The following is a 22,123-nucleotide window of genomic DNA, read 5'->3' on the forward strand; positions in this document are numbered from 1 at the left end:
GCAAAAATCAAAAGGCTGTCACGGTACTATATCACCCTTCACCCGCACTTCTAGTCCCAGTGTGGGCTCCGGCTCCCCGTAAAAAGGTAGCTCTGCTGCCACGGCCATGGCACAGGCAGGCATGGCTGGAGGCACCCAGCGCGTTTGTCTGCTCACCTGGACCAAAAGTAAATAGGCAACAGGCCACGACAAAAAACGCCGCGAGTGATGATGGTGACTCGGTGAGCGGCTACCGTAAATTCAAACTACGTGCGCGGTGCGCATCTTCAAGTGATGATGGTGACTCGGTGAGCGGCAACCGTAAATTCAAACGTACGTGCGCGGTGCGCATCTTCAAGGGAGACTGAAGCTGGCGTGTACGTGGGGACGGAGCCAAGTGGGGACGGAGCCAAGAATGAAGTATAAGGGGAGCAATATGAGGGGGGGGGCCCCCCCCCCTCGTCCCCCCTTGTCTCTGTGCCAGTACGGTACTACGGTATGTGTATGTCCCGAACCGGAACAGTGCGAGAGTTATGCCAACAAGGGTAGAAACAAGCGGTGAGGTACGGTGTCTCATTCCCCACAAGGCTAAACTTTTGCATACTATGATCAATCATCACACTCTTGCTTGATAAAATTAAGAGCGAAGCTCGTTTGTGAGTGTATGCGGGGGCTAAGCATTTGGGTGAAATAGTGTCGGAGGAGTAATACCTTATACCATTTGGCTTGTACAGATTATCTTGTCTAAAATATTTCTTTTTAATTAATAGATTTGGGCAAAACTTTTGCCTGTGTTCAAAAAAAAATCAATCATCACACATTCACACAAGTATATGCAAATGCCTTTCGTACATAACAAGCAAAACGGTTATTTTGTACTACCTCCATTAAAAAATCTGATATTTTAAAAAAGTAGTTTAATTTTTTAAAAGAGCCTTATATTTCAAGAATGGGATAATAGCTGAGCAATCTAGAGCGTGCCCTCCAAAAGGACATGAGGAGAAAGAAGAAGAAACGGATGATAAGTGGGAGACTATGATGTCCAAGTGGGATTCCACCTCCACATCTATACTTTCAGTTATAGATATACTCTTATTTTGGTGGAATAAGTGGGATAAATAATTTTGGATTTATTAAAAATGGAATAAGTGGGATATACTCCCTCCGTGTACATCTATTTTTGGCCTAAGCCACACTTTTTAAAAGTTGACTGACTCGTTGTACACAAATGTAGCAACATATGGCATCAAGTCGAAATATTATGAAGTTACATTTTAAAACGGGTCTAGCGGTGTTAGTTTTGTGTCATAAATACTCCTATATTTTTTCTATAAAGTTGATCAAAATTTATCAGACTAAAGGCTAGATATACACTTATTTGTCCATGGAGAGAGTATAGATTTTTTTTCTTTTTATTCTTCTAACGTCCTCGAATCAAAACATGAGCTCGACTGCGAAGTCACCTTGTGCCTCGACAATCTCTCGAACAATATGGGCATAGCTTCCCATTGTTCCTTCCTCTAGGTTCTTGATAACATTCTTGCAGTCGCTCGCCACCCTTATTCAACCCACATCAAGATCCTTAGCCGGTGGTATCGCCTCCTTGCACGCCAGCGCTTCTAGGGTTTTCGCATCCGTGCGTCCCTGGAAAACCACCGCGGATGCTCCCAGGTAGACGTCACGGAGAGAGTAGAGATGTGGAAAGAGATCCCACTTATCCTATTTTTTTTTTCGAGAAAAGGGCCACATGGCCCCAATTTTGGCAGCGGATTGATGGGCCCGATCCGTTGAAACCAGTATTGGTGAATAAGGCCTGGATTGTTAACGAGGGCTGGCATGGAAAATATCAGTGCAAGCCCTTGAAAACCCGGCTTGTCGAACGAGGCCTATAAGAAAATGGCCCATTTTTTGCGTGTAAAAATACTACCAGCATAGTTTTGTTTTGGATATCTGCCTTCATTTGATCTCCTCTTCACTTAAAATTCTACCCCCTCCGTTCATTAGTTGGTGTCCTCGGAAGGTTCGTCCAAATTTAAATGTATCTATGCACTAGTAAAAAGTGTTTAGATGCAATCAAATTTAGACACAAAAGAATTGACATCAGAAAATAGATGGAGGTAAGAGTATTTAATTTATCCACGTGTCCTATTTGGTGTGAGACGGAGAGAATGAAGATGGGAGGGTGATCGACCAACGACGAGGCGGAATGTGGCAGGAGGAGGTTCGGCAATGAAGACACAATGTGACATGTGGCGGTGCGCGCGGTCACACGGGAGACCTTGCGTCCCGGCAGTCCTGGCCGCTCGAGCCTAGGCTAGCGCGGGCTTCCATCGCCTTATGCAGACTAGTCGCTGGTGAAACACGTCGACAGACGAGCGTGCATCTCGACGGCCGGCCCCGTCCGTCTACGTACGTGTGGGCATACACACCGTGTAGCGTGCGCAGCCATGCTGGTGGGCAATCATGGCCCCCATTTGCAATTGGCCGCGGAAAGCTCAGCATTTGTTGTTGTTGTATGTATTGGGCAGAGATGGACGGGGCCAGCCGCTTCAGAAAAGCGACCGATCAGGCGATCACCACCCTTCAGTGGCAGGCAGTCCCGGTACCAGCGTGGGCTCCGGCTCCCCGTAAAAAGGTGGCACCGCTGCCGCTGCCGGTGCTGCCACGGCCACTGCCTCTGCCACGGCAGCGGCAGGCAGGCACGGCTGGAACTGGAAGGAAACACAAAGCCAGAGCCAGCTCGACTGCCTGCAGACCAAAAAGGGCGAACCGCTGGACGCCACGGCACAAACGCCGCGCGCGCGCGCGTGAGCCTGCGGGCGGGCGATGATTCACCACGCTCGTTCGTGCCAAACGGAACACGCAGCATGCGCCAGACCCAGTCCCCAGAGGCCCAGAGCTGATCCGGCGCGTACGTCCGCGGTGTGATCCAACGGCTGTTGGGGGAGTTCAGGATGGGACATTATATTTGGACCGGTCGGTAGGCTGGAGCTGCCGAGCACGGCGTCCGGAACCGTGCGTTGTGTGCACTTGCAGACGAAACAGGGGTACGAGTACGAACAAGCGGTGAGGTGCGGTGTCTTATTCGGCGAACGGGCTTACACTTGTTCCCAATGTATTATGTACTCTTTGTCCGTACTCTCCGGCTGCACGATTGCGTGTGACGACGTTCCCTTAACCAAACAATGAAGCATATAATGTTAAGAGAAACAATAAACATCTCTTTAAAGAGAACCAACCTGAGGTTGGGTGGTTAGGAGGATGGTTGTATCCCCAGCCTACCAGAGTTCAAACCCCAGGTTTGACATCTGTGTGTCTCATAAAGGCGGAATATTCATTCAGTGGGAGGCGACGTTCCCGTCGACGGCGAGGCGCTGTGGTGACTTCGTCAATTTCAAGATCCAATCCGCCGGCTCAGTCTTCCGGAGGTGCTCATAGGGGTAGGGTGTGCGTGTGTGCGTTCATAGGGGTGAGTGTATGCGCGTGTATGTGAGCGTCTGCATTTGTACTGTGTTTCTCAAAAAAACATCTCTTTAAAAGAAGTTACACATTCATAAATTACTATACTCGCAAAGAAGCGTTTTTGGTGCATCACAGGGAAAAAAATGATATTTCGGTAACGAGTATCCAATGGTATGCCATTTGAGGTTTGTACATTTTCGAGCTAGTGTTCGTAGTCATCGCTAGGTGGTCCGAGAATCCATTTGCAATTTTGTTACTTCTAGTGCCCTTTTGTACCGTTGCTGCTGATTATTAGTAGACCAATGGAATTTCCGCAAACAAAAATGTTTTAACCCCCTTTATCCGCGTACTCCTTATTAGAGTTGGGCGGTAGATGGGGACAAGGGGATGGTGAGAAGCAGAAAGGAAGGGATAAGGAGGGTAGAAAGAGGGAGGAAGCAAATCGACAAGGGCGAGGCGGAACGCGGAGGAAAAGAGTCAATAACAAACATGCCATGGCTAGTGGCGACCTGCCCGAACCAAAAGTATGACGTACGGTGAAGGGACAAAGTGGGCGAGAGAAGAGTCCACACCATATAGACAGATAGAGCAGAGCAATGTGAAATAGGTCCTAACTAGCGGAAAAAATACCACAAAAGGGGTCATAGACAAAGAGGTAGAGAGCAGGCGGAGCGAAAGACGCTCTAAGAGCCTTCTAACAGCTTGCCCATGTTTTGCTACAATATCTAAAACATAAAATATTAGGATTTTCCCCCAAAACAGCTCAGTAGTCGAAGTATCCCGCTACACATATCCATACATTTTTGGGTACTCCGCATGAGAGCTGGGCGGCAGATGGGGAGACAAGGAAGGGGAACATGAGAAGCGAGGAGGAAGGGATAATGAGGACAGAAAAAGAGAGCCGATCGGCAAGGGCAAAGGTGGAATGCGGAAGAAAGGGTCAATAACGAACATGCCATGGTTACTGGCAACCTGGCCGAACGAGCAATCCGACTTGCAATGGAGGGACAAAGCGGGTGAGGTACATAACAGAGCAATGTGAAAGAGATCCTAACTAGTGAAAACATACTATGAAAAGAGTCGTAGAGAAAGAGATAGAGATCACAGACGCGGTAAGAGCCTTCTAACCAGCTTGCCAATAATCTGCTACCTAAAACATAAGATATTTGGATTTTGCACCAAAACTGCTCTAGCAATCAAAGTATCCCACTACTCATAACAATATTTTTGGGAAGTTATCCACACTTTCTCCCCAATATCCAAATATGGATCTTCCTACCTCACCTTCAATAATTCTAAAATTAGCATGGGAATACAATGGATCGAGATGGAAATTTACACGCCTGGTTCACATTTCTTGCTCTCACAGGAAAGACTCCTCTGACGCCTTTCCTTCCTCATTGTCATCCCTCCACCGCTCTTCGTTGCCGTCATGGAAAATTCAAAGGTGGTGTGGCGCTTCAGCTCCCCCTCCCCTTGCATGTCGTGGTTGCTATGGCCAGAGTGTCCCTACGCGCCGCTAGGAATGTGTAGATATGTGGTGCCGTTGTCGGGGAGTCGACGCCTGCACCTACAAAGCAGAGGAGAAGGCCTCCTCACAACCCATCAGTAGCGGCTGCTAGACTAGCATCGACGACGAGGGCATTTGAGAGCTCTATGCATTCATCATCTTTATGTTCACACGTTTTTTTTTTTTTGTGTTGATAACCGCGGTCTTAGACTTAAGTTTGTACTTCAAATTCAAAATTTATGGATTTGAAATGTTGCTTGCACTGTAACAAGGCAGCAAGCCAACAACAAGAGGATAGACCGAACGGTGGCTGGCGAGTCCAGTTCATTTCGTTATATGTCGCCACCTTTTCCTTTGCCTCCTCTCCTCCATCGGCGCCGTTAATCCAACAACCAACCCCCCGCTCGCTTTCGCTTGCGCTACGATACAAAAGCTCAAGAACCCACGCACGCGCACCCACCCCACGTCTCGCTCTGCCTGCCCCTACAGCGCCGGTGGGGGCCTCCGCCGTTGCCGGCCACCGCCGTCGTCAACCTCGCCGCCGCGCCACACTGTCGAGCTGGTTCGTGTGCCCCGCCCTCGCCTCCTTTCGCTTTTCTCGCCTCGCGCGCTGGTTCCTTCTCCCCTGCACGCTTGATCCGGCCCCTTCGCTGCTTCCTCGACGAGCAGTGCCGCTCACGCCGCGGGGCTGCGGTCCGGGGCTCCTCGCCGCGGAATTCGACCGAATTGCAGCCAACGGGAATGGGATCTCGCCGTCTCGGCCCCTTTTTCCATGCTATTTTCCGCCCTTTTCGCGCCTCTGTTCGTGTGCCTATTCAGGGGCTGGCTACGAACAGCGGAGCAGGGCACTTTTTCCCCTCGTCGTTAAATCTCCCTTCTCCTTTCCCTCGGTTTAATTAGCTTGACACCAGCCCGAAATCTCCATTCCTCCCACCTCTGCTCGCTCGCTCGCTTTAATTTGATTTTTTTTTAACATGTTGCAGTCTTACGTTCTCTGACCAGTTTTCACCTCAGCTGCTTCTGTTCCTCAGGCGCTGGCCGTAATTCGGTGGAACCGATTTCCGCTGCAGCTGTTCCCGCCACTGGCGGCGACGGCGGTGGCAGGGGGTTGGAGGAATAAAGAATGATCAACCTGTTCGATTTGGGCGCTGGAGCCAGCGCCAGGGTCGCCGCCAGAGATGGTAACGCCATGCAACTACCCAAACGGGCAATGATTTTTCTCTGCTTGCATGATTATCTCCGATGATTTCTTTCCCTTGGAAAAAAAAACGAAAATATTTTTGGATGATTGCTTCTTCAGTTAGCGGAAGGTGTGGGATGTCCTAATTATGTGTGGATCTTCTCCTTCCTGGCAGGTTCTCCCGTCAGAGGAACCCAGTCGGACCGGAAGGAGTACGCTGATTTCAAGACAGTAAGCGCATATTTCTTTCCCCTTCAGATATTGACGAGTTTGTTCGGTGTCAACTGTCAAATCTCGAGTGTTTACAGTTTGCTGATCACTGCGTGATCCTTGTGGGCAGGTGAGTAGCAACATGAAGAGGAGCTCGTCGGATAGATTGGGTGGCAGTGGCACGCCCATGAAGATGCTGATAGCGCAGGAGATGGCAAAGGAGGGGGACACAAACCAGAAGACCACTAATGTGATAGCAAGGCTGATGGGTCTTGATGACGGTGTGGCCCTTCCCAAGCCTGCTCAGCCTTCCAGCAGGAGGAGATCTTCGGAAGGCCACTTATCGACCACAATGGCAAGGGTTAACAGCCAGATGTCATTCCACAAGCACGCGAGCTCTGCTGAAAATGTGGAATATAAGGATGTCTATGAAGTGGGGTACCAGCCCCAGAGGAGTGAGCATTTGAGCAGCGATTCTTCACGAAGAGGGACACCGCATGAAGATCATGACCGGAGAAGGATGGATCTTGTCCGGCAGAAGTTTGTCGAAGCGAAGCAGCTAGCGTCACATGAGAATCTTCTCCAGTCCAAGGAGTTCCATGATGCTCTCGAGACTCTGAATTCAAATAAGGACCTGTTTCTCAAGTTTCTCGAAGAACCCAACTCGCTCTTCGCGAAGCAATCTGGTGAGTTTCATTCCGCACCAACGTCGCCCCAGCGGAAGCAAATAACTGTTTTGAAGCCTGCCAAATCAGCGGAGGTGAAGAGCGAGAATGCAATTCAAAGTCAGCAAAACCATGCAGTTAATGGGAGTAGAACAGAGAAAAGAAATCTCCATAGGAAGCCCAATGCTGATCATGCTAGAGCAGAAAGGTTTCCAAAGCACACTCGGATAGTGGTCTTGAAACCTACCTCTGCAATTACCTCAGTAGAGCAGTTTCAACAAAATGGTCATGCTAACTCTGATGATTCAAGGCGTTTGAGCGATGAGATACACTGGTCAGCACACGGCATGTGCCACCAGCATGATGAATGTTTGCAGGGTAGCATACAGTCAAATCCGGTGGACCAAGATAGATCATACTGTAATCGTGCTGAAGAAGAAGGCAGTAGCTTTAGTGGCTCGGAGATTGGAAGTCCAACATCACGGCATTCTTGGGATTACGTCTACCGGTTCAGCAATCCTTATTTTGGCTCGTCTTTAAGCCACGCTTCTTGTTCTCCTGAGGCACATGTAGCAAGGGATGGTAAGAAACATACCTCTGATAGGTGGCCAAGTGCATCTTGCAATGAGATTAACCGAGAAAAGGTGTTGACGCGAAGGAGCTTGAGCACACTCGGTGAAATGCTTGCCATGTCTGATATGAAGAAAGAAGAGGTTGTCGATCAGGTGGCTGCGAATGCCAGCAACCAGGTGTGTGGCAACGAACTAACACTCGATGTACCATCTAATTGTTCTATTGATGGCGCGCAAGGAGAAACCTCCATCAAGAAAATTTCAAGGTCAAAATCTGTTCCAGTCTCTTCATCAGCCTTTGACAGCCTGCGCTTAGATGCTAGATCTTCAGATCCTCAACGTAGAGAACCCACAACACCAAAGGAGGAGGCCAAGCCTAGGAACGGGAAGTCCTCTCTTAAGGGAAAGCTTTCAAGCTTCTTTTCAATGCGTAAGAAATCCGGAAAAGAGAAGCTTACATCATCTCCCTTGGTGGGCTTGAATGGAAGAATTCCTCCGGACAGTAATGCAGTAGCTGGTGTATCACTACAAGATGATGTTGCTTCGGAAAATTCAGAAGACAAGCTTCAGTATGCAACAATAGTACTTCCAGTCAAGGAGGCAGAGGCACCTTCTACTTCTAAGGTACTTTTGTTTCTTCATTTTTGTTTATGTAGATGTAAACTTCACTTTCTTCACACTTGGACGTGTTAGATTTTTTAAGTTGGTTTGATGGTTTTGCAGGCCATAATTTCTCTTGAGAAAGCACTCTCATTTGAGATTCGAAATTCCCGCTTTGATCAGCCCAGTCCTACGTCAGTTCTTGATGCATCGTTCGAGTCTCCCAGTTCATCAGAGAGCGCAATTACTGCCAAACAAGGTACATCATTACTGTCGTGTAATATTTTTTTTCCCAATCTGACATGTTAAATGCCGCGCTTCATGATGAACCCTTATTGGTACTCATGAGCTCTTATTGTGGGGATAAAGTTAGGCCATAGTAGTAAGTATCCATAATGTTTACTTAATCTTTATTGGCCAGGCCACAAAATAGAGTAGCCCTTATTGGTATTACTGCGAGATGTTATTGTGGGCATAAAGTTAGGCTATAGTAAAGTAGCCATAATGTGTAATTAATCTTTGTTGGCAGGCCATAAAAGATAGTGCATGATATATCTTTGTGCTTCACGATATAATGAGTAATAAGTAATTGTCTTTGTGCTTCATGATATATTAACTCTTATTGGTACCACTATGAGCATCTATTGTAGACATATAATTAGGCTAGTAAGTAGCAATGGTGTGCACTTAAATCTTTGTTGGCTACCACAGTAGATATAGCAATAGCTCCTCCTCTGATTCTCAACATTTTTCTTGCTTGCAGAACCTTTATCAAGATGTCTTCCCATCGGGTCGGTCGCGCGGACTTTATCATGGGATGATTCTTCCGAGGAGGCTGTGCTGTGCTCCAGCAGAGAAGATTGCCATGAGCAAGAGCAGCATGAGTTCGTTGAGAAGATTCTATCTTCCGCCGGTCTCTGTAACGAGACAACCAGCAACATCTTCGTCCGGTGGCATTCACCCGACAACCCTCTGGGTCCAAACGTGCCTGACCAGTTCTTGGAACGCAAGGTGGAGGACGCCAAGTGCAGGGAGAGGCGCTCAAACCAAAGGCTCCTCATCGATTCCGTCAACTCTGCTCTGCTGGACATTGGCCAGAGCAAGCTCTGGGGTGCGTACCCTGGCACCGGATCAGTTGTTAACGCACAACGAGTTGCTGCCGGTGACGAGCTAGTCGCCGATGCGGCATGGAAGTTGGTGAGAGGCTGGCTCTCCGACGAGGAGACGTGCATGGTCAATGGGTTGGACAGTGTGGGCGCGGCAGCGGATTGGGTTGTCGGTAGGGAGATTGAAGGCAGAGGATGGTCGGAGACGCTGCGGCTGGAGGTGGATGAGATCAGCAAGGAGATATGTGGGGAGGTCCTGGGCGAGTTGGTTGAGGAGGCATTTTCAGAATTTGCGAGGTGCCATTGATGCTATACTACTTGCTTCTTTATTTTTTTGGGTCCTCGTGCTGCAGTGGTGTCCACCAGTGTGCTTTTATTTCCAATCTGGTGGTGACCGTTTGCTGGGGCTCGGCTCTTGGCTCCGTGTGTGTATAGTGTCCCTCTTAACTTGTCATGTATGCTGGAGTCAAGTGTTCCCACTCTCCCCATATCTCTCTGTCACATGCCGTTGCAATTGATACATTCTACAGCAATAATGATCATGAATACAGCTGCATTTTGAGATATTTGTCCACATCTTATTTTCTGTATAAGGTCAGAGAAACAAAAAGGACTGAAGACAGCTCTAAGAACTGTGCAGGCTTACTGCTAATTGGAGGTTCCTATAGAAAGATGTACTACCACTTGCAAGCAAATACTGTATTATATATGAGCAACTGTGTAAGAGTCCATGTGAACATGTGCATCCTTCTTCGAAAACCTACAACAGTCCAACTGATCATCTTTCATTCCACCTTGTCTACTGATTATCTTGTCTTCCACTGCCCAACTTGCAGCAGGCCACCTGCACTGAGTCTGAGGAGGAGGTGAGTAGAAAATGGCCGAGGCAAGCACCAAAGTGCATTGACATTCCTGGGGGATAACAGCCTTTTCCTTGAAGTGATGGGCATCCTAGCATTCTTTTGTGGATCCAACCAACAAGGGCTTAACTCCCTAGACTAGATGTGCCTTTTTAGTAGGCTTTTTTTTTGAACTGCTTTTTAGTAGGCTTTGTTTGCCCCTTGCTAATCAAGCAGTGCCACTGATTGCTTAGCCCAAGTAATCGTGGGTTACTGACTTGTCTATGCCGGTGCTTGCAGTTGCAGCGGTCCCTTGAGTCTTGAGATGATGCTGTCCGCCTCGGTTGCTTGGACCTCGCGGTCCATGACGAGGCACGGAGCCTTCCTTGCTGTGGCATGAACACACCGGTACTAGTCAACACGTCTGAATCTTTTAGGTGCAACCAGCTATCCAGCAACTAACCATGTCAATTAGTCCAACAAGGATCGCATGAAACACGGAAGGTTACTTGCTTCAACAGGTTTGATTTGATCGATTACTGCAAGACCGTCTCTTGCCTTGATCTCAAGGCACCTCGCTAATTCGGCTTCTGCACCGAGGAAAAACTCTCTCACCTGCTCTCTTTTTTAATTGGAAATGGAACCACTCCTGCCGCAATCAATTGATGCATTTGCCTTTTTACTAGTACGAAAACTTGAGCGAAGCATTACAAGCTAGTAGAATATAAGTTTTAAATAGCCGGCTATAGCTTGGCTATAGCCTTCCGGGAGACCTGTCGCTGCGGTTATGTCATTTGTAGGCTAAATGAGAAAAAAAAACCCGGCTAATAGCCAGCTATAACCCCAATTTAGCCTCTAATTTAACCGCCAAACCTCCCGTGTTTAGAATTTATCTTCTATTTTTTCAATATAATTAAATAAAACTTGTGAATTGAATAGTTGAATATGTGTTTGCCTTGAAAAGTTGAATAAGTTGTATCACTAATCTTGTTTGAGTCATGGCTTTCCTCTTCTTTTGGTAAGATGTGAGTAAAATATTCCAATTTTTTGAAAAAAGGCTAAATGGAATAGCTAGCTATAACCTGCTATAGCTTTTTATAGCCTTCAAAAAAAATCGTGGCTAAATAAGATAGCCGGCTATTTTAAACTATGAGATTATTACATCTTCATGCTCAGAACCATCATGACTCTCAAGACCAAACAAACCCATCTATCCCATTCATTGGCCGACAAGACTCGCCTAAAACCTATGTTTAGAGGCGTCGAGCCCATGACATTTGCAACCGTAATATTATATGATTGAAAATATTGTATAAGGTTGGATATTGATCCTTTAGAGACGATTCTCTAACCATGAATCCTCCCAAAACTTAGTAGTATGCCCATTACCTATAGTTATATTTCCTCTTTTGAAGAACTCGTCTTTGACTTTCATCAATCCTTTTCGAAAAGCGGAGTCCGTAGGTTAGGAAGAGTTTTAGTTTTTAGATATTTATGTTGGAGAAGCTCTTGTCACAAATCTTCTTCATTCATAAACTTAGATAGCCATTTGCTAAGTAAGCTTTTATTTTTAACTCTAGAACTTCAACTCCCAAAGCCGATCTTTGGGTATAACTTATACTACTTCTTTTTGTGACCATCACCTACCAAGAAAAGGGGATCGGAAGAAGTCTAATCCCTTTCGTACCCAAATAGGAACCTCTACAAAAGAAAGCATGAACATGTGCAAACTCATGAAGCACGAAAATTATACGAGTAAGACGATCGTCATAAGAAAGCATCTTACCAACCCAACTACTTAGTTTTTGACCCGCCAAATGGTGGAGGGTAGGAAGGCGCGTCCGGCTCTATTTCCGAGCGGGGAGGCAAAGCGTCGGGCCGGTGTGGTGGTACTGCATAGGAGGCGTCGAGGTGGCGGGGAAGATGCCAACCGGGCAGGTGGGATGCAGTCGGACAGCGATCCCTGAATGCTGGCATGGGTCCGGACTGGGCCCAATCTAGGCCCAAAGGGCCATGGTTGTCCTGCTGTCTGGATCACACGAGAGATCGTTTGGAGCTCGCTCGAGCCTCGTCGGTGCATGATCATCAGCCGTATGGTGTCTGGCCTACATCGATCACTTGATACCTGTCTCCATGCTCCAGAACTTGCCTGCTTCTTCGTCTTCTCTGCAGCCGCCTGGTGGCATGGGAGCTACTGGCGGTCTGAATAAAGGCGGCGGTCCTATGATTCCTCCCAAGCCATGATGATGAACTGGTTGTTGCATGTATTCTTTGGTCTGGTTGGGGTGCCGAGTTCCGGATGATTTCGCTGGCAAAATCCAATGGACGGCATGCGAGAGATTGCTGGTTCGGAGGGTATTCAGTCGCGCGCAACCATGTTTTTTCTAACCGTTTGGTTTTAGAAGGAGTGATGCGAAGTTTTGTGGTCCGCTACCATCGTGGGACATGTTCTTAGTTGCGTGGTGAAGTCAGTCGCAGAGAATGACATCAAAGCCGTGATGTGAGAACTGATAATGGTTGCTTGAGTCCTGGTGGTGTTGAGGTTTTGGCTTGGTGATTCGTGACTTGTAGCAGCGACATCGGCAAGTATGGGTGATAGCACAGGAGAAATTTAAAGTCTAAACTTGTAGGATGAAAACTCAAGATCTGGTCTTAATTGGTTGTGCTGGCAATTGCCTTGTTTAAGGTGTTGTTTTGCGAGCAGTGGCGGAGTGGCGCTGTAGCACCGTCCCAGCAGCTACACTAATCGGGTATGTCTTCAGTTTCAAGGCTACAAACATAAAATTCCTAGTTAATTAGCAACACTAGGCCAGTATTAGCAGCACCACACTAGGCCAGTATTAGCAGCACGCCTAGGCTATTTCTGGCTCCGCCCCTGTTTGCGAGTGTGGATTTTCTCCTCGGTGAACACCTATAATCTATGATCATGGCAATGATGGTGTTTGTAAACTGTTCCTTTCTTGAAGGCATCACTTTTGAAGAAGATGGATTTTTGGTGTTGTTTTGGTGGTGTTTTGGTCTAACGTTACAAGGTACAAATCAATGTAGTGCGACTTTTCTTTTCTGTAATTTTTTTTTATATTTTTGGTTGTGTGTATCCATATTGTCATTAGGGCATTGCGTTGCTACAGAGGCTAGGCTGGATGTAATTGGTATCTCCACGATATTAATATATTCTCTTCATCAAAAAACTACTTAGTTTTTTTTTCCAAAACGGTCTTCTACCAGTTTCCACTCACCCGCTCTCTTGGAGTCTCACCTTACTGTTGCAAACCACTGACCTTTTTAAAATAAGTTTTTTTTATGTTGAACAGTAGGTTTCCCCACTGCATTTTTTTATATATAAGACAAAAAGAGTCCAACAAATCCAAAGTACACCAGAAGAAGTGCTAGAGAAAAGCACCTCAAAACAAAACAAAAAAGAGGAAAGGAGAAAAACTAATCTAGCTTACAACGAACAGATCCGTATCTCTCATCCTTAGAGATTTTAAAATAAGTTTCACGACTTCATAGACATGATGATGTATCTAGAAGTATTTTAACATGTAACTCTAGATACATTTGTATATATATAGATAGAAAAAATTGTGACACTTTACATACTCCTACGGTCCTACCTCTCTGTGCGCCCAACGTGGAGCACAGTTAAGTAAACGTCCAGCCTAGCGTTCTTTTCCAGCTGGTCTCACCAGCCTTCACTCCAAGGTGATCTCCTTTTACTACTGCGGCTAGCTGATAAAAGAGCTAATTACACCTATAGTCCTACAACTTGTCTATCATGTGAAGGTTTAGTCCTACATTTTGCAAAGTGTGAAGCCTTGGTCCTACAACTTGAAATCAATGTGAAGATTTGGTCCTCAATCAATCAAAAGCTGACATGTGGACAGTTTTTGCAGAAGCACCCCTAATATTCTTACCCGGCACATTAGACCCTTGATGTCTTCTTACATGTGGATCCCACCTGTCAGTGCGGACAGAACAAATAAAATAAAGTACGTGCGTACAGGGGTTCGACCTCACGACCTGAAGTTCAAGGCACCCCACTGTAGCCACTAGAGCATGATGAGCCTTGTGTTGCAACTGAGGACGTTAACTTATTTTATCTGAAATAGCTTAATAGAAAAGTGAGACAAAACAAATAAAATTTTATTTGCTGGGACGAGGTTTCGAGCGCCTGCCTCATAACCATACATTTTCTTTATATTCTACTTAAGGACGTTATAGCTTTATGCATTTGTTCATTTTTTTTTTTGCCTTTTCTCATCAATATGACACTTAGCATATTTGATTTGTCCAATGAATATCAGTAAGAGGGTAATGTATGTATATTTTACTTAACATTGGGTCTAGGTGCTTACATATTTTGTACTAAATGTTGTTGCTATAGTAAAATATGTTTTTGCAAATATATGTATTTCTTATTTAAATGATGTACTTGGTTGGAATGAAAATATGGTTTAATCCCGTATTTTGGAACATGGGAGCATATGCTCCCTCTATTTTGAAATACATCTTACATATATTTTGAATTTTAAAAATTGAACTAATAAATTCGCACGTACATCTTCAGGTGCTACTCCCTCACAAAGTTATTTCATAAAAAATCAACTAATCATGTGACGTGTGTAAAAAAGATAATATTCAGTGATAAAAATAATGTTTTCCACAAGATAAAGTTTCGCATATGACCTATGGTGCCGTCTTAATGCGGGTCCCACCTGTTAGTTACGCGGAAACAGATAAAATATATTATGTGAGGCGAACGGTTCGATCTTGCGACCTGCCGCTACACTGGGGGTTGCAAATAAACCAAACATTGCATGTGTTCCATATAGAGAACGCTACTTTCTTATAAAAGTTTTATTAGCCAAGTAGCTTCCACTAGACCAAGCCCAAACACGAAACAAATAAAATTTAGAGTGCGGAGGAGGTTCAAACTCGTGACCTGCTGCTAGGTTTAATTCTCGATTGCCTCTGGTCTAATTCTTACACAAAAAATACAGACCGCTTGACTGGAGAAGACATGTTTTCGTACAAAGTTATAAGTAGGATAAAACTGTAGAAGAATACAACCTTTAGAAAACTATTTTTTACCACATGTATATTAAAACATAATTTACTCTGTACTAATATTTAAAAACAAAACACTCTATCATATAACATAGTATATATGTCGAATTGTATTTGTAATCTAATGTATATTTCTCAAATGAAATAGAATACCAATGTTTTCACAGTTTACATGTCCATGTTTAGATGTGTATATAGAATATTTTGTAAAACTTTTTCGCCACTTCCAAATACTTTTTTTTAGGAAGAAGGGAGCATATGCATCTGTGAGCAAAAATAAATTTCCGCAAATGTTCATGCATTTGTATTTCACTCTCTATCCAAGTATCATTTACTAAAATAAATTTCCGCAAATGTTCATCCAAGGTTGTATTCTTCTACTGTTTTATACTACTTACTACTTTGTATAAAAACATGTCTTCTCCATTCAAGCGGCATGTATTTTTTGTGTAGGAATTAGACCCGAGGAAATCGAAACATGAAAGTATATGCTTTCTTTATTTTAAAATGCATCTTACACATATTTTATTTTATCAAAAAATTGAAACAAAAAATCCGCACGAACATCTTCAATACGCCATCACAAAGTCGTTTTAGAAAAAAATCGACTTGTCACGTGGGGTGTGAAGAAAGACAAAATCCAGTGCTGAGAATAAGGTTGTTTGCAAGATTTTTTTTTTTACATATACCACAAAAAATATTGATTTTCATGAAACTTGGCAAACAAACATATATTATGGAGATGTATATGTAAAACACCGATGGTGCTAACGGAAAAAAAAAATAAGTAGTTTCATTTCTCGTGAAAAGAGTGAAAAATCATCTATTCTCTGTATAATAAGAAGGCGACGTATATTTGTTCAATAAGTTGTTAATGGTGTAGTGGCACCCGTGAGGTAACGCGTACCCTGTGGTCAACAGTTCGAATGCTCAACTCCGCGTTAAATTTTATTTTCGCCATACGCACTGCCAGGTGGGACCCGCATGCCAGGGGGCACTAAAGGTCCTATGTGCCACTTAAGAATATTAGGGGTCTCTTTGCAAAATCGGTAACGCCACATGTCAGCTTCTTGTTACCTGAGGACCATTTTTGAACCTGAATTGCAAGTTGTTGGACTAGGTTATCACCTTTTGCAAGTAGTAGGACCAAACTATCACATGCTATACAAGTTCCTGGACCTGTAGTGTAACTAGATGATTCCCCGCGCATTCTTTGCGGGATAGCGTTGTTAAATAAATAGTCGCTATCAAAATAACTATGTAGCTAAACTAAAATGCCTTAGATTTTGCACACACCTGCTATTAAATTTAGACTTTAAAGAAAAAAAACAGGCAGTGAATATAAGATGAGTGTGTCCAGTGCACTAAGAAAATGGGATAGAAGTTTCAGGATAAATGAGGATAATCTAAGAAAATGGGATCCGCAAGATATTTTTATGTCCAGTGCACTAAGCCTTTGGACTGAATCTTGAACTGAGATGTGAGTTTTGCATCTATCGATGCTTACAGCTCACTACTACTGAAAAGGCATTGCAGAAGGGAAGTAACCTGAATCACCAGCATATACACGAATAGAAATTCAGACTGGTAGCTGAACTTTGTTTTCCTATTATCGCATCCCCCATTGAAAATCTCGACATGATCATTCGTCATTCTTAGATGAACACCAGATCATTCCTCTTCAGTTAATGGCACGGATATATTTTCTCGTCACCTGTTTAGGACATATCTCTATTTCCCAAGCATGACACATAAATAGCTTTCTTTTTCTCTCTTCAAGCAGAAGATGAAAACTCAGAAACTTATAGCATCCTTGGCGACTTAACCAATCAAAGTAGAAAACTAAATGGGCATAGACATAGATACAAAATCCAGTTGCTCAAAAAGATGTAACTGACAAAATCTTAAAATTCTGAGTTAACCTGATTCATCGAAAGGAATATGAAGAATCCTACACCGGTGGAAAAAAGGGCTTCGGTCGCGGTTCGTAACTGCCATTGGTCGCGGTTGCGCAACCGCGACCAAGCAAGCGCGACTAAAGCCCACCCCCCTTTGGTCGCGGTTCTTTACGAACCGCGACTAAAGGCGCCTCCACGTGGCCGCCGGCAGTCCTTCGGGGCGGAGGACCTTTAGTCGCGGTTCTCCTCGCCAACCGCGACTAAAGACCGCCACGGGTTTAGGGTTTTAGCCCCCCTAAACCTGGTTTCTTTTTAGTTTGTATTGTTTTATTTTCTTTTACTGTTTTATTTTAATTTTGAAGGAGTTTCACATATTCTACTATATACTACATATACATGCATATGAACGTACAATTTCAAACAAATTTAAAATTAGAACCAAAAAGAATTCAAGAGGAATTGACAATATATATTCAATATCGATGACCGCCATATACAATTTTGAACTAGTTTTCATACATATGATTTACTGCATATGAAGTTCTACGTCCTCTACATAGTGTTCTCCTCTAGGATCGATGACTTGCTTCGCGATCCATCCGGCTAGTTCCTCTTGAAGTGGTCGGAAGCGAGCTTCTAGACTAAGCGTCTTCGAAGGTTATTCCTGCTAATGTTGTTCGGACACGAAATCCGCTCGAGAGGTGTATCTCCGGATCATCTCACAAACATAGTATCCACATAGATTGGTCCCCTTTGGCTGAATATCTTGGGTCGCGGACACTACCCTTTTCCACTTGTAGCTCTTTTTTGAATTCACCGACCTTTGTGTTTACGAACCGTGTCCAAACCCTACGAGGCAAAGAAAATTAAATGAACAAGAGAGTTATTAGTTACTTGATATTAGGAAATGAACAAAATAGGCCGATCGATATAGAGCGCAAGTGAATGAAAATATATATATAATTACTTCGCATCATTTTTCTCAAGTCGGCCCAAAGCTTTGCATTCATATTCGGAGAGTCGTGGATGAGAACTGTGGAGTCGTGAAATTGAATTACTAGCGAGAATCCGGTGGAACCTGCGGACACGATACATGCACGATCATGCATAATTAACTCATCGATTAGCCACATACCTTGCATGGAGTAAACAAAAGAGAATGTGCTCAAGACAGAAACACTCACCCAAAATGGTAAGGAAATAGAATATCACTTTTGAGTTCCTGCCTTGAAAAAAACATCCACAGGTCGGCCTCCATGTCGGCGGGAAAATGTTGTAACACATATGAATTAACGATTTGTGGGTCAATGAACCCAACATCATGGATGTTCCTTATTATGCATTCCCGCTTCTTCATTCTGCATACACAACAAGATAGTTAGGACAATATATATATATATAGTGCAGGCAATGAACGAGATGGGGTAGAAATAAATCACTTACGAACGTAGCAAGCGATGATAGATTTGTCGAGCTCGCGCAGATTGAAAAGCTGGAACAATTCACTCCGATGAATTTGTACATAGTAATGTTTGAAGTGATGCTCAGCTCTAACTTCCGCATAAATATAGTCTTTGGCGTTTTTTAATTTTATGTAAGCCTTGTACCAATTTAGCGAGACTTGTCATTTGTGGAGGTAGATCCTTTTCCTGCGCAGGCTCGACGAGAGGCCCATTCGACACATATGTAATTACTACGTCCTTCATTCTTGGCGCCTCATCAAGGCCTAACACTGCACGAAGAGTGATACCTAAGTTGGCCGCTTGTTCTGTGGCACTCGCTACGGTCAATCCATGTCTTGCCGCAGCTGCTATGATTTGGGGGTCATCCGGATCGGCGGCTTTCACTATGAGAGGGGCGATGGATTGTTTACTCTCGTTCCCCGAGCTGGGCAACTTGTTTCCCCTCTTTTTTACTTTGTAATTTTTCTCGGCCTCCTCCAAGGCTTTCTTCTCCTGCTTCTCCGCCAACTCTTGCTTCTCCTTGAAGATGAATGCTTGCCTACGAAGTTCATGTGAATAGTAGTCGAGGCAGATTCTTCGCGGCTTGGGACGGTTCGGTCAAAAATGACTTAGCCCACTTCTTTTGCTTGTCGGAATATACTGGCTTGGGCTCGGGCTCTCTTTTCTTCTTGCAGTCCGCCTGCCATTTCTCATGCTTGAGCAGCCCACGGCCTTTGCATTTTCCTCGACACTAAGTTCCCAAGGTCTCGGGGTGAGAGGCTTCGGTGATGGCTCCGGTATCTTTGTGGTCCTAGGTACATAAGGATCCGGGTTAATAACCCAGGACCCTGCACGCTTCTTTGCCGGGGCGGCCTTCTTCGCCGGAGGTGGACCGGGGGCGGCGTGCGCTACCCGCCGGAGGTGAATTGGGGGCGGCGTCGGCCGACGTGAAGGGGGTGTAGGTGAACCACCACCACCGCCGCCGCCGCCACCACCACCGGAGGGGGTGGACTTGTTCGCCTTGGCGCCTCGTACGGAAACTTGATAAACTTCTTTTTCCGAGAGAATAAGCGGCGCTTGACACCTCCAAGTCTTGTCTCCCCTTCGGGTGTAGCAATGTCAATCTCCGGGTCCTCAAACCCCGGGACTATTTCCTCCACCGTGACACGAGCATAGCCATCCGCAATGGGTTTGTTGTGGTGGAGTGCTCCGAGCTCACATGACAAAGCAACGCCGATGGCTACCTTCGTGGACATGTTCCCGGTAGGATAATGCGGATGACATTCTTTCATCTCCTTTACATCGTCCACGGGGTAGCGAGGAGGCTCCGGTGCGGTAATTTGGATCTCCGGTGCATCGGTAGCCGGCCGGACCTCCGTGGAAGCCACGCTCGCTTCTCCGCTGCTGGCTTCCGAGATCCGCTCGGATGATCTTCATGCGTCCCAGCTGCCGATCTCTCTGTACTAGTATAGACAGGGTTTTCTTCATCTCATCGACTTCCGATGCCAACCGCGCCACAACATCGGCATCCCGATCCGACTTTCTCTTACGGCTTACGTAACCGTACGGGTCATCGTCACGGGAGAACCCTTCTTTCCACGTAATGTTCCCGGGCATGCCTCGTACACGTCCTCCGTGTTCGGGATTCCCGAGGGCTCTTGTCAGCGCGTCGTTCTCTCTGTTGAACTTGATCTTCCCCTCTTGAGCATCCCTCATTGCGTCAATAAGGGCTTGGGTGGGTTTAAACATTTTGTTCCCGTAAACACACGCCCCTGTCTCCGGGTCTAGCGTTCCCCCATGCCCGTACCACCGGCTTTTGGCCCTTCGGTCCCATCCCTCCGTACTCGGACGGATTCCTCGCCTCCTCGGCTCGTTCTCCATCTTCTCCCACTTAGGCTCCCAAAAGCGATACCCTCCTGGCCCCATAACATGATTGTACTCCTTCTTAGCCGCATTTTCCTTATTTTTTTCGATATTTCAATGAAATGCTCGATTTCTTCGCTTCACAAATTCGGCCAATCATGTTCAAGTCTCTCATCTTGTCCTTTGAATTCCGGAGTCTTGTTCTAGTTGACATAGTCACGGGCTAGATTCCGCTTGAATTTCCGGAATGTATCGGCCATCTTACCAAGAGCGAAGTGTTTGAGTAGCCTCCTCCTCTCCTTGTTTTCCTGAATCTTGTTACCCGCCTCATCGAATTTGTGGTATTCGGAGGTAGGATGAAATGCTCCATAAGCTTTTGAAAGCAATCCTTTTTAGTTCTCTTGTCAACAAAAGTGAAACCAAGACGTGCCTTCTTTGGCTCATTCCACTCCTGGAGGGTGATCGAGATGTTGTCTCTAACAACGGCTCCGCATTGGCTGATAAACTTGGTGGCGTACTTCGGGGGCTCCGGCGGCCTGCCGGTTGCACTCGTCGACAACCTCGATGGTATATGTTTCTCCTGGTTTCAGCGTCTTGGTTGCGCCACGCTTTGACGACGACGTACTCGATTTTTTCGACGATCCGGCCGAGGGCTAAAATAAGAAAGAGAGGCGCGCGTGTTAGTACACACATATTTATTCAAATCGGTAAGTTTGTATCACCAGAGGAAAAATGTATATATATATACCTCGGCGCCGGAGCTAGTTGCTACTTGCAATTGAAGATCGTCGTTGATCGACGTTTCTTCCCCATCATCTTGCTGACGGCCTTCATCTTGACCGTCAAGATTCAGATAAGAAGAAATATCCTCTTCATCTTGTTCGCTCGGCACATAAGGAATATCGCCTTTTATGATGCCAAATAGCTGTTCTTCAATTTCTTGATCATAGTTCTCCATAATCGGGTGACAAAGGATTAACTTGTCAATGCCTACAGATTGTAGACTAGGGTTTTGCTAGAAGTAGAGGGCAAGTAGATCTCGAAGGTTTAGGCGAAAAGTACTCGGCGATTATGAAAACTAGGGTTATGTTGACGATGAGATTCGATCCCTTTCTTTGTCCCTCGACTCCCCCTTATATAGGAGGTGGAGCCGAGGGTTTCGTATTGTACAAGTTACAGAGTCCGGGATGGTTTCTAACTCATCCCGCCTGATTACAAATAACACTTCCTATTACAACTCTATGTTTCCTTAATATATCTTGGGCTCCCGAATCTTCTTATTCTTCGGATGATGGGCCTTCGATAAATCCGGGTACCATCTATGGCAGGCCCATTTGGGATGCCTATGTCAGTAGCCCCCGAGATTTTGCTTGAATCGCAGAGTCAAGGGAAATCTCATCTGTTTATATATTTTTTTTGAGTACTCTTATTTATGCTTCTTCACATAAAATTCTATATTGTACAGGGATAATGGTAGTTGGGGCTAGTTCATCTGACGGATCAGGTACTAGTTAACTGCTCTAGTGGCAATCCGCAAAAACCTACTTCAAGATCACGTCCCCGGACATGATCTCGGGATACTGGTGTAAACTTCGACAGGTGCCGCTTAAGGTCTTACCATTCCGTCGAGTCCCGGTCAAATTTATCGGGTACCTAACGCGTCCGTTAGGATTTTTCTTCGTATCCGTTGATACGGATAAAAGTAGCAGAGCGCAGTCTTTGGCGAT

General features: G+C 45.4%; 1 protein-coding gene across 1 annotated transcript; it reads left to right on the top strand.

The window, feature by feature from the left end:
* The first annotated feature begins 6,074 nt into the window (after nt 1–6,074).
* On the top strand, nt 6,075–9,591 carry LOC124694645. Its single transcript, XM_047227611.1, has 5 exons — nt 6,075–6,132; nt 6,307–6,362; nt 6,472–8,202; nt 8,302–8,437; nt 8,942–9,591. Exons 1-5 carry the CDS (start codon nt 6,075–6,077, stop codon nt 9,589–9,591), a joined length of 2,631 nt encoding a protein of 876 aa, XP_047083567.1.
* Nucleotides 9,592–22,123: the final 12,532 nt, after the last annotated feature.

Source organism: Lolium rigidum, chromosome 3 (assembly GCF_022539505.1).
Source record: "Lolium rigidum isolate FL_2022 chromosome 3, APGP_CSIRO_Lrig_0.1, whole genome shotgun sequence".
NCBI lineage: Eukaryota > Viridiplantae > Streptophyta > Magnoliopsida > Poales > Poaceae > Lolium > Lolium rigidum.